The sequence below is a fragment of the Prionailurus bengalensis genome, chromosome B3 (genome assembly GCF_016509475.1).
Source record: "Prionailurus bengalensis isolate Pbe53 chromosome B3, Fcat_Pben_1.1_paternal_pri, whole genome shotgun sequence".
Taxonomy (NCBI): domain Eukaryota; kingdom Metazoa; phylum Chordata; class Mammalia; order Carnivora; family Felidae; genus Prionailurus; species Prionailurus bengalensis.
In genome coordinates, this window is record NC_057355.1 from 121,388,620 (window position 1) to 121,401,640 (window position 13,021).

At 38.8% G+C, this 13,021-nt stretch overlaps 1 protein-coding gene across 10 annotated transcripts in view; it reads left to right on the forward strand.

Annotated features, from left to right (window-relative positions):
- The window catches only part of TTLL5 (tubulin tyrosine ligase like 5), a 285,893-nt gene that overhangs the window by 113,695 nt on the left and 159,177 nt on the right, over positions 1 to 13,021 (forward strand). For all 10 annotated transcript variants that reach the window (XM_043556671.1, XM_043556672.1, XM_043556664.1 and 7 more), the window contains 3 exons: positions 2,706 to 2,833; positions 5,378 to 5,461; positions 6,064 to 6,465. In XM_043556671.1, coding sequence (XP_043412606.1) covers positions 2,706 to 2,833; positions 5,378 to 5,461; positions 6,064 to 6,465 — 614 coding nt within the window. The remainder of the gene's footprint in view (positions 1 to 2,705; positions 2,834 to 5,377; positions 5,462 to 6,063; positions 6,466 to 13,021) is intronic.

A 13,021-nucleotide genomic window follows, 5' to 3' on the forward strand; every position in this document is an offset into this window, starting at 1 on the left:
GGCCTCTCCATATCTCAGCCAATCATGTTGTTGTCCTCATGGTTTCAGTTATCAAAACACTGCTGCTAGGTATCTGGGCTGTATTTCTAGACAGCCTTCAAAGTACACACCACTTGAAGTGCTGAGAGAGCCCTTTGGAAAGTTGAAGTCGGAGGCTTCCAGTGTCGACTGAATCTGAATTTATCCCTGACCTACTGATGCCGTGGTGATGACCAAATTTTGCCTATGCTGAGTAGGTTGAGGAATTGGCAGTTTCTCAACACCGTGAGGGTTACACCTAATTTATACAAAATAGAACCAGTCCTCCATGCGTAGATTTGGCTTTGAGGATTGAAAATCTCAGCATTCAGCTCCATTGTGATACAAATCAGTCAGGCCATTTTGTCCATTTACAATATGTTTCCAAAGGAAAAGGTGACAAAACATTTCATTTAAAATTTTGTGAGACTCCTACTGGGGGAACTTTTTCCAAAACAGAAAGTCATACAAAACCACTCAAATAAAGGATAAAACATCTGTGTGACCCTGTTCGTCTTCAACCATCAAAGTCACTGTGGAGTGAAAAGCAGGAGAAAGTCCATTCTTTGTTGGTTTATAAAGCTAAATCAGGTGGTGGTTTATCAGTCACCAGCACAATCTGATCTGTGTTTAATACCTTGTACAGACCTAAGTATAGCCGCACTATCTTGTGCTTAAACACACAGCAAACAAATCTATCATTTTGTAGGAGTTCAAAACTGTCATGTTATTTTGTTGACATTCTTGAGTCTTGAGTTACATGATTGATAATACAGTTATAGAAACAAAGCAAGAAACGGTTTCTCACATCAGCATGATAAAAACAGGAAAGAACAAAAATGAGGTTATGTTCAGAAAATGGCTCTACATTTAAAGTTAAAAAAATTAGGGGGGCCCGGGTGGCTCAGTCAGTTGAGTGTCCGGCTTCAGCTCGGGTCATGATCTCACGGCTTGTGAGTTCGAGCCCCGCGTCAGGCTCTGTGCTGACAGGTCAGAGCCTGGAGCCTGCTTCGGATTCTGTGTCTCCCTCTCTCTCTGCCCCTCCCCCGCTCATGCTCTGTCTCTCTCTCTCTTAAAAAAAAATAAAAATAAAACATTCAAAAAAAATTTTTAAAAAAAGTAAAAAGATTAATGTTTAATTCCTCTTGGGGATCTTCAAGATCCCTACAATATAAAAAAAGAAAAGAGAAGCCACCTTTTTTGAAAAGAGACATGTATCCCCCTACCAGGCCTAACTGTTTGCTGGAAATGAATTATATATACTAAAACTAGTGATACAGAGTTAGAGGTAAAATATGCTGGAACATATTTATTACTGTCATCGCACATTAAATGTCGATTGTTGGAAATATGTTCAATCATCAGTTTTTTATTACGTTTGGGGTGGTACATGGATACCTTTGTCAAGGTTGGTAAATCCAGATACCTGCAGGAGTCAGGCAAGGAAACATAAATTATGAAGTGGGCAAAGGGTAAGAGAGGCGATATCAAGCAGTTTGTGTTTTGATCAGCCTTAACCTGCCCCTTCCCCTTCCCCCTCCCCTCTCTGTGAAGGGCCAAAGAAAGCACGTGGACATACAGAGGCATTCGCCCCATTTGTAACCTCAGCGGTAGATCTGTCATAGTTACTGAGGTACTTGCCTTGTGGCCCTTCACCTTCTCCACTTTGAGACCTTGGGGTTTACTCTGAGATTCTTAGAAATGGGTTCCTAGGTTTCCTAGGTCATTACAATGTATTCTGAAGGTGGGATATAGGTTCCTTGTGATAATGCTGGAATAGTTTGCCTATTTAAAGACCACTTATCTGGAACATAGCCAGGCTCCAGGAAAAAAAATACAAAGGGCCATTGAGAAGCTGCCACAGGTGTTAAAAATCCATGTCTAATATGTTTACTGGGAGAATCCCGTGGGCCCTCATCAAATTCCTTATACTTCCCATTTTGTGGGTGTTCATAAAGGACAGGTAATTTCAATATTTGAAGTGACCTAGAACCATGTACTTCAGTTTCCTTCATGGACTAGATGGTTAGGGAGCTCTTCCATGGTTATGCTGGTAGGTCTTATTTCTGACATAGATAATTAAAATGACAAGCGACTCCTTTAGTGAATACACTTCAGTTATCTGGAAGTGGGGTGGGCAAACCGTGAAGGACCAGATAATATTTCAGACTTTGTGGGATATATGTGGTCATTATAGCAGTCTTCTTTAAAAATATAAAAACCATTTTTAGTGAGGAACCGTACAAAAACAGGTTGCTCCTCGGGTTTGACCCCTCTTGTTGTTTGTAGTGTGTAGTTTGTTGACCTCTGATAGAGAACATGGCTGCCAGTAGAACCTTCTGTGTTGTAGCTACTGAGTATGTGAAATGCAGCTGGTCTGAGAAGAATTTTTAAATGTACTTACTTTTAATTCATTTAAATTTAAATAGTCCTATATGCCTAGTGGCTACCATATTGGACGGCGCATCTAGAAAATTCACTTTGGAATGAATAAAGCCTTATCATGCTTTAAATTTTTTAGATTGCTTTGTTTGTATTCCTGTTTAACCATCTATTAATAGGGAGTTTTCTGCTCATACTTTTTATTTTCCCCTTCTCCAGCTGACTCCATTTCCGTAATAAAATCTGGTGGAAAGATTTTCCAGAAGAGCTTCCTGTTCTGACCATACTTTCTCTCCTCATTTCAGTGAGGCTGAACTGGAGGAGGTGTTGACTTTTTACACCCAAAAAAACAAGTCTGCAAGTGTCTTCCTGGGGACTCACTCAAAAAGTTCTAAAAACAGCAACAGTTATTCTGATAGCAGGGCAAAGGGTGGTAAGTATGATGGTTGATTAATGAAAAATAAGAAGAACGAGTGAAAAAAATGAGATCTGCAAAGGAGAGCCAAGAATAATGCGCTGCCTAAACCCTGACAGACTCCAAGATGGTGAAATTTTGCAGTGTGGGAATGGGGGGTGAGGAGGCATTGCATTTTTGTCCTCAAAGCGGAAGAGGGACCTGGTCTGATTTTTTTTTTTTTTTCATGAAAATTAACAGCAGAGAGCTTTTCAAGAGAAACTTATAATTGCTAACATTTAGTGAGCGCTCATATTACTATAATCTGTTGGATGTGATCTGACTTTTATTTTCAAAAAACCATATGGAGTGGGTGCTAGTTTTTAACTTCTTGACAAATGAGAAAACAGAAGCTGAAAGAGACTGAGTAACTTGCTTAAAGGTACCTTTTACGGTGCAGTGGGACAAGAATTTGAACTTCCGTCTGCCCAGCTGAAAGCTTGTGCTCTTAATCTGTGCTCTTCTGTCTTTCCTAATGGTTATTTCCCACGCTTGTTACACTTTTTGCTTCCTCTAGCTCATCAGCAATGGCATTTGAGATAGAAGGATTTTTTTGTCGTGTGCGACTGTTCTGTACCTGGTGGGATGTCTAATAACCTTAATCCCACATCCTAAATGCTATTAGCTTTCTTCAGTCACTGTGATAACCCAGAATGTTCCCATCCATTTCTAAAAGAGCTCACTGCTAGGGAATTCCATGATTGGGGATTTTGGAATTAATGTGGACCGAACTATCTAGCTCGTGTCATGTGATAAAGAAAAAAAAAAATAGCAATGATGTTCTGTTATAAATAAAGCTCTGCACCTTGAAGTAAGATCCATTTAAAATCTAGATGGAAATGTAAGACGAAGGAAGTCTACACCAATTCCTGTCAGTGCTAAGCACTAGATTAAAAGACAGAGACTCGTTCCCTGCTGTTAAGACCACCACAGTCTACGGTGGAAATAGCCGGGATAATCGGTCATTTCTAATGTAGAGTTGAGTGTTCCCAAAGAAACAGTGTTAATGTTTTAAAAACTATTTTGGTTCAGAGGCTAGTCTGCAAAAGCCTATTTATATTGAGCTCACTGCATAATGGAACGATATTTCTAGAAGCCCCCAGCCCAGCCCTCTTCTTTGAGCTTTCCTAGCTTATCTAAGTTCTAAAGCTAGTTTATTCATCTGTTCTTCATTCCTTCTACACATTTTTCCCGACCACCTGCTGTGTGTCAGACATTGTGATAGTTGCTAGGTGTCTGTCCAGTGATCAGACTGCCATGGTACGTTGACTTCATAAAGTTTATTGTCTAGTGGATGGAGTTGGGTGAGTACATGTAGGAAGAAGGCTGGTGGAAGCTTTGAAAAGCTCCTCCTATAATAATATTGAGAAAGGGAGCCTGAAGAGGCCGAGGAGTCCTTGTAATGAGTTGGGGTAGAGAAAAGTGTGTTAACCTGGGGAGCTGAGGGCCTACACTGGCATTCAGTGGTAACTTCTCCCCTGACAGTAGTGGGGAAGCCCTAACAGCATGTTCTCAACGGTGTCTGTTTGTACAAATGGGCCCCTGGAAATTCTGGGGTTCATGTGTTAAGGACTGTCTCTACATAAGATCTGTCCCTATCAAGAATAATGAGAGAGGCAGTAGGAAGGCCTCCATCAAGGAAACAACATGATGACATCTGATAGTATCCAGACTGATTACAAACGTGAGCAAACACACGTGTGACAGTGTTACCGTTGCTGGTGGTGATAGGCAGCAAATAATTCATATGTCCTTACTCTTTCACTCTGAAAGATGATCTGCAAAATGGCCTCTCTTAAGCTTTTATATGAATTAGCCCTTGAGAAAGATTTTGGAATATTTCCCCAAGTATATGGTTAGCCCCAGCTGTCCTGTTTCAAAATTCTGTGGTAGGAAAAAAAAAAAAAAAAAAAGGTTTATTAGAGTGGAGATTTATTTAATAGAGTGATTTTGTCATTGAACATACTGATCACCCTATCTCAAGTGAGCTCACTCAGCTTGCTCAAGTAAAACCAAGGAGTTTTCTTTAAGATACAGAGCTATTGTAGTTTCCAGGTATCATGCCCACAGATACGGGGACTGTTCTTTCTGTCTCTTGGTAGTTGCCTTGCTCCGTATGTATGATGACTTCTTTGCTCCAGTGCGTACCGCCAGCCAGCTTGGTTTTTTAGTTTCCCTAGTTTGAATTCCTGGCAGAGGCATCTGACTGCTCATACCTTCCCCACCCCCTCTGCCCCCCCCCCCCCACCCCCACCGGAAGGCATGTCCTTGTTACCATCCATGGATGGCTGCCCTGGGTTTAAGTATCTTTCTTTCCCTGGTTTGGTTAGCTGGAGCTTGGGGTTGGGGATGGTTGGGAATCTTTTGGTTGGTTGCCCCCTCAGCAGAACTATGGATGTGGCCGGCTTTGGGAAAGTGTGGCGACATGTGCAGTTTTCCCTGGGATTGATTATTTAGTTGAGTTATATTTCGGAAGCACAGTTATATAGAAAGCATTTGATCAGGATTTATTTTCTGTTTCAGATCACCATGAGACAATGGAAGAAGTGAAAATAAAGCAACCCAAACAGCAGCAGGCAACAGAAATTCACTCTGATAAATTATCTCGTGAGTGACTTCAAACCTACATAGATTTGCCGCTCTCTGATCAATCCCTAAAAGAGGAGAAAAAGAGTCGTCAGATAGCTAATGAGGCTAAAGCATGAGGCATTACCCCACAGAAGTTCTTTTGTGCGTTCTTTCTCTTCCATTAGAATGTCCTCGTATTTATTGATAACCCGTTTTCCTTCTGAAGAACTTTTCATTTTCTTAATGTTTAGAAATTCGGAGCACTTCCCCGCCCGCCCCCCCCCCCCCCGCCCCGCCCCTGAAGGGTGAAAGGCAGAGGGAGAGGAGTTAGCTGTCACTACCAGAAACTTTGTCCTAATGCCCTAGCATGTGCAAAATGCCTGCTCTGGTTGATGGAGGCGGTCTTGACTCCAGCTTTTCGAAAGGACTAAAAATAAACTGTTTCTGTTGCCAGGTTGTCTCGGTAGGCAAAATTCACTAAGTTCATGATGAACACTCATTAAAGTCTCTATCTTTCATGATTTCTGTTTCACACTAAGATTATTTTGATGTTTAAAAATGCTTACTTCATATTGTATAGAGGTTATGTCAGTTTTTCCTAAAATGATCTGTTTTGTTTTGTTTTGTTTTTGTTTTAATAGGATTTACCACTTCAGCAGAACAAGAGGCTAAATTAGTCTATACCAATTCTTCCTCTGCTTCTTTCTCTGGTCCTGCTGCTACTCTTCTGCAGAAAATTCCCAATACCCACTTGTCATCTATCGTTACAACCTCTGACCTCTCACCGGGGCCTGGCCATCATTCTTCTTTATGTCAGATTCCTCCAGCTATCCCCAGCATGTCTCACCAGCCAACAATTGTACTGAGCACAGTCCCTGACAATGCTTCTCCCTTCGTGCATCCTGGGACACAGAACGTACCAAGCCCGGCTGGCCTGCCCCGCTGTCGATCAGGCAGTTACACCATTGGCCCCTTTTCCTCTTTCCAAAGTGCTGCACACATCTATAGCCAGAAACTGTCTCGTCCCTCTTCAGCAAAGGCAGGTGAGTGAGAAAATGAAAGGCAGCGTGCAATGTTAGCTCCTCCCCAGCCCCAATAAGGAAAAACAACAAAAACAAAAACAACGCATTCTCTTCCCTTTGCCTGTCTTTCGAAAGAAAGGCAAAGGGACACACACATTGTTCTGATGAGACTAAGGAAGTCTTGCATTTGGTCCAGTAGTGTTCATTCAGTTACAAAATGAAACAGGGCTTCTTTGAGGTGCTGGGGATACAGAGATGAATAAGACTGTTCTATATAGCAGCAGCTTATAGTCTAGTCAGGAGATTTTCCATCCCAGATCATCAAAGACCTGTAAGCGTGCTATATGCATTCTTTCTGATTCAGATAGTTATTTTTCAGTGTATTAAAATTTTTTTTAACGTTTATTGATTATCAAGAGACAGAGACAGAGCATGAGCATGGGAGGGGCAGAGAGAGGGGGAGACAGAATTTGAAGCAGGCTCCAGGCTCTGAGCTGTCAGCACAGAGCCCGACGCGGGGCTCAAACTCATGAACTGCCAGATCATGACCTAAGTCAAAGTCGGATGCTTAACCAACTGAGCCACCCAGGCACCCCTTTTCAGTGTATTTAAAGTCAAATATGACCAGAATAAAATAACCAAAGAATTCTTAAAATAAGGTATCTAACTCTAAATGAAGTAGGTAGACTCATATTACCAGTCAAGTTTCCCCCCCCCATTTTTAATAATAGTTTCATTGAGATATAATTCATATACTATAAAATTTACCACTTGAAAGTGTGCAACTCAGTGGTTTTTAGTATATTTACATAGTTGTGCAACCAACACCACTGTCTTGTTTTAGAACATTTTCATTATCCCCAAAGAGATCCCCTACCTATTTGCAGTCTCTGCCCGTTTCCTCCTCCCCCCAGCCCTGGCAACCACTGAACTATTTTCTGTCTCTATGGATTTGCCTATTCTGGGCATTTTATAGAAGTGGAATCGTACAGTTAGTGGTGTTTTGTGAATGGCTTATTTCACTTATAATGTTTTCAGGGTTCATTCACGTTGTAGCATGTATCAATACTTCGTTGCTTTGTAGAAATGTTGGCTGAAGAGTATTCCATCGGGCGGATATACCTTACCTTGTTCATTTATTTATCAGTTGATGGACGTCTGGGTTGTTTTCCCTTATGGGCTATTATGAATATTGCTGCTGTGAACGTTTCTACAAGTTTTTGTGTGAACCCATGTTTTCATTTCTCTTGGGTGTATAGTGGAATCACTGGGTCATACAGTGACTTTATGCTTCCTTTTATTGAGGAACTACCAGACTTTTCAAAGTGACTACACTATCTTGCTGCCAGCAGTGCAGGAAAGTTCCAATTTCTCCCCCTCCTTGCTATCACTAAAACTATTGTCTGTCTTTTTTGACCCACTATTCTAGTTGGTTTGAAGTAAGCAGTGTGGTTATCATTTGCATTTCCCTAATGACTAATGACGTGATGATGAACATCTTTTCATGGGCCTATGGGCCATCAGTATTCTTTGGATAACTAACTATTCAAATTCTTTGCCCATTTTTAAATTGGGGTATTTGTTTTTTATTGTTATGTTCTTCATGTATTCTGGATACAAGTCCTTTGTCAGATACATGGTTTTGAAATATTTTCTCCCATTCTGTTGGTCATCCATTCATTGTTTCGAAGCACAAAAGTTTTTAATTTTGATGAAATCTAATACACCTATTTTTCTTTTGTGCTTATGTTTTGGTATCATATCTGAAAAACTATTGCCTAAACTAAGGTCACAAAGTTTTATATGTATGTTTTTTTTCTAAGAATTTTATAGTTTAGACTCTTTCATTTAGGTCTTTTTTCATTTAGGTCTTCTTTAATTTTTGTGTATGATGCAGCATAAGGGTCTAACTGTATTCTTTTGCATATGTATATTCAGTTGTCCCAGCACCGTTTGTTGAAACAGAGTGTTATTTCCCTTTCAATTGCCTTGACATCCTTGTCAAAAGTCATTTAATCGTAAACGTAAGGGTTTCTTTCTGGTGTCTCAGTTCTATTACACTGCTCTATATGTCTGTCTTATGCCAGTACCAGATTGCCTTGTTTATGTAGCATTGTAGTCAGTTTTGAAATCAACAAGAGTGATTCTTCCAACTTTGTTGCTTTCTTCCATATTGTTTAGACTATTCTGGATCCCTTGCATTTTCATATGAACTTTAGGATCAGCTTGTCAATTTCTGCAAAAATAAGCAGATGGGATTTGGATAGGATTGTGTTGAATCTGTAGATTAGTTTGGGAAGTACCTTACTATTGGTCAAGTTTTTAAACACTTTAGGAATATCCATGTTAATATGAGTTACAGCTAAGCTATGTTTTGCAAGTAGTCAATTTATATTTCTTAATTAGTATCTGATTTCAAATGAAATGGATATTGTAATATGCAGCTTGAATCAGAGATTAAATGTCTACTTTTTAATAAGTCATAATTATGAATACATGTATGTGTGTGCTAATTGTGAGTGGTTATTCTTGTGATTTAATCTTCTAAGATCAATAATAATAGTAATAATAATGTCTGGTTTGAACTGTTTTCTCCCATTTGAGAGAAATTCAGCAAAATTAGTGTCTCCAATACTCTGTATTATCAAAACTTAAAACAAACAAACAAACAAAAAAAAAAACCTTCCTTTTTTACACTTTTCCCAGAGAGGGATAGGGAACAGAAGGAGCTAGTCAGTTCAAAAATATTTTTCAATTTCTGTTGTGATTTATGCTTTGACTCATGGATTGTTTATAAGTATATTGTTTAATTTTCAGATAGTTGGCATTCTCTACTTCTTGTAATTGGCTTTTAGCTTATTTCCACAGTGGTCAGAGAACATTCTGAATGGCTTAAAGTAGTAGTAGACAACAATATAGTAAATGACAATAACAGCCTGGAAGTGATTCGAGTTAAATTTTTCTGTGGTTATTGAATAGTTTGGGAATGAGATTAAGATATTATTTAACTTTAGTCTTTTTAAAGATAAATATACAGTATGAAATTTCAAAGGTCACCACTAAAAGAGTAAAACTATGGAAATTCTAAACCTATGGGAAGAAGAAAAATGGATTGAGCAAGCAGCTTAGAAAAAGCAAGAGAAATGAAACTTAAAATATGGTAAGCCAAGTCCCAATATGTCAAGAATCAAATAAATATAAATGGGTTGGACTTGTTAGAAGAGTGTCATATTGAATTTTCTAAAATTCCAACTATATTCTGTTTACCAGAAAGATACACTTAAAGATAAGAAGAACAAGGAATGGTTGAAAGTAAAAGGATGAAGAACAAAATGCCACGTAAATACCAACCAGAAGAAACGTGGTGTAGCTATATTATATATGCTAAAATAGACTTTAAGATAAAAATTTTCTTGGGGCACCTGGGTGTCTCAGTCGCTTAAGCATCTGACTCTTGATTTCGGCTCAGATCATGATCTCATGGTTTGTGAGTTTGAGCCCCATGACGGGCTCTGCACTGACAGCACGGAGCCTGCTTGGGAATCTCCCTCTCCCCTCTTTCTGCCTCTCTCACAAAAGAAACATTTTATTTTATTTTATTTTTTAAATGTTTATTTTTGAGAGAGAGAAAGAGAGACAGAGCACGAGCAGGGATGGGGCAGAGAGAGAGGGAGACACAGAATCGGAAGCAGGCTCCAGGCTCCGAGCTGTCAGCACAGAGACTAACGTGGGGCTCAAGCTCACAAAATGCGGGTCATGACCTGCGCTGAAGTTAGTCGCTTAACCGACTGAGCCACCAAGGCGCCCTTCAAAATAAACATTTTAAAAAAAGATATACAATTTTCTTATAGATACAGAGAGTAGTTACATGAGACAGAAGGCAAAGGTTTATTTAGTTCAGCTGAAAGGCAAAACAGTTCTAAATGCCCTTAATAAAATAACATCTAAATATATTAAAAAGATTGATACATGAGGAACCTACAAATCCCCTTGTCTCAGTGGGAAATTTCCGTGCTTCTATCAGTTACTAATAGACTAAACAGATTTTTTTAAATCAGCATTTGATTTTGAAAAGCATTTAAACAAGTTGATACACTTTATCAATTGATCACACAGAGGACTGTGTACCCAATAATTAGAGAAAACACCTTCTAAAGAACATATAATATATTCATAAAGCCAGTCATGTCCTACATTATAAAATAAGACAAAATTCACAGAATTGGTATCACAGAGCCACATTCTCTGTCTACATTGCCGTTAAATTGAATGGTGATAACAAAAAAATACAATATATAACAAATCCTCAAATTTAAGAGTCAAACACCAGGTATTGCATGGAAGTGTTGAATCAATATATTGTATACCTGAACTGGGGTTTAGTTAACTGGAGTTAACATAAAAACTTAAAAAAAAAAAAATTAAAAGTGTCGAAGAAGAAATCATAGTGGAGGTAAATGTCAAAGTATTAGAACTGAATGGTAATCAGAAAATTGTGTGTCCATATTTGTGGAGGGTAACGAAAGGCAGTATTTAGAGGGAAATTTGCTGCCTTAAAACTTATGTTTGAAAAGAAGAAAGGCTGAAAATTAATGTGCTAAATATTTAATTTTAGACATTATAAAGACAACATTATAAATCTAAAAAATAATAAAGATAAGGGCAAAAATCACAGAATTCAGAAATAAAGCACAGTAGAGAATATCGAAGCCAAAAATTCTTTGAAACCTTAAGAAGATGGACAGAGTTCTGGTGAGATTGATAAAGAAAAAAAGAGAAGACATGGATAAATAATATAAGGAATGGAAAAACGACAGAATGTACATATATTGCATTGGTGACAAAAAGAATACTGTTTTATTCCAATAAAATTGAAAACATACAAAATGGACAAACACAAAGATGTAACTTATGTAAAATTGACTAAAAGATGAAGAAAGCCTCAACAGCCAAGTATCAAGATAATTGAAACAATAGTTAAAAAAATTCTCACAAAGAAAATTTGAGGCCCAGGTAATTTCATAAGTAAGTTGTAATAATCTTTCAAGGGGCAGATAATTCCAGTCTTCAGCTCTTCTCGAGAATGAGAAAAGAAACAGTCATCCTCAGTTCATTCTGTATGCCTAGTTTAATCTTAATAACAAAAAACAGTTGAGGATGGTAATAGAGAGGGAAATTGTAGACAAGCTTCATTTGTGAACATACATGCAAAAATTCTAATCAAAATGTAAGCTAGGCAAATCCAGCAACATACGAAAGAGACAGGACACCATAAACAAGCTTAGCCAAGGAACAACAGGAAAATCTAAGAACCGCAGTAGAAAATCTATAAATGACATTTGCATCAACAAATTAAAGGAGGAGAACCATATTCATCTTAGTAGATGCAGAAAAAGAATTTGATAAAATTCTCCACTCATTTGTGATAAAACTCTCAGCATACTAGGAAGAGAAGAAAACTCTCTTGAGCTGAAAAAGGCTATCTGCCAAAACTCTACAAGAGGTATCAGTGTAGGGGTGCATGGGTGGCTCAGTCGGTTGAGCATCTGACTCTTAGTTTCAGCTAGGATCATGATCCCAGGGTCGTAGGATCAAGCCCCACATCGGGCTTTGTGCTGAGCACGGAGCCTCCTTGGGATTCTCTTTCTCCCTCTGCTCTGCTCATGTGTGCGCTCGTAAAAAAAAAAAAAAAAGGTATCAGCGTAAAGGGGAAATGTTGAAAGAATTCTTTTTAATGTTAAGAGCCATAAAAGGATGCCCACCAACATTGCTTCTATTTAATGGTTTACCAGAACCAGCATAGTAAGATAAGGAAAAGAAATTAAAAGCATAAGGATCAAAAAGGAGGAAATAAAGTTTGTTTATTTGCAAACTAGTCTATGTCTACATAGGAAGTGGAAAATAATCAACAGATACATTTTAGAAATAATTATTTTAGCAGTATGATGGCCTATAAGATCAATATTAAAAATCAATAGCTTTATATATTAGCAACAAAGAGCTAGAAAGCATGTTTTTGAGAGGTGCCTGGGTGGCTCAGTCAGTTGAGACTCTGACTCTTGATTTCAGCCCAGGTCATGATCCCAGGGTTGTGGGATCGACCTCTGTGTTGGGGTTTTGCACTGAGTGTGGAGCCTGCTTAAGATTCTCATTCATTCTCTCCCCCTCTCTCTCCCTCTCTCTCTCCCTTTCCCTCTCCCTCTCCCTTTCCCTCTCCCTCTCTCCCCATCTCTCCCTCTCTCCCTTTCCCTTCTCCCACTCTCTAAAGGAAAATTTTCTAAAAAAGCAAATCTTTTTGTATTGTGGTTAAATGTATATATAATTTACCATTTTAACTATTTTTTAAATATTTTTTAAATGTTTATTTATTTTTGAGACCGAGAGAGAGAGAGAGAGAGAGAGAGAGAGAGAGAAAGAGTGAGAGAGAGAGAGTACGAGCAGGGGAGGGGCAGAGAGAGAGGGAGACACAGAATCCGAAGCAGGCTCCAGGCTCTGAGCTGTCAGCACAGAGCCCAACATGGGGCTTGAATTCATGAACCATGAGATCATGACCTGAGCCAAAGACAGACACTTAACT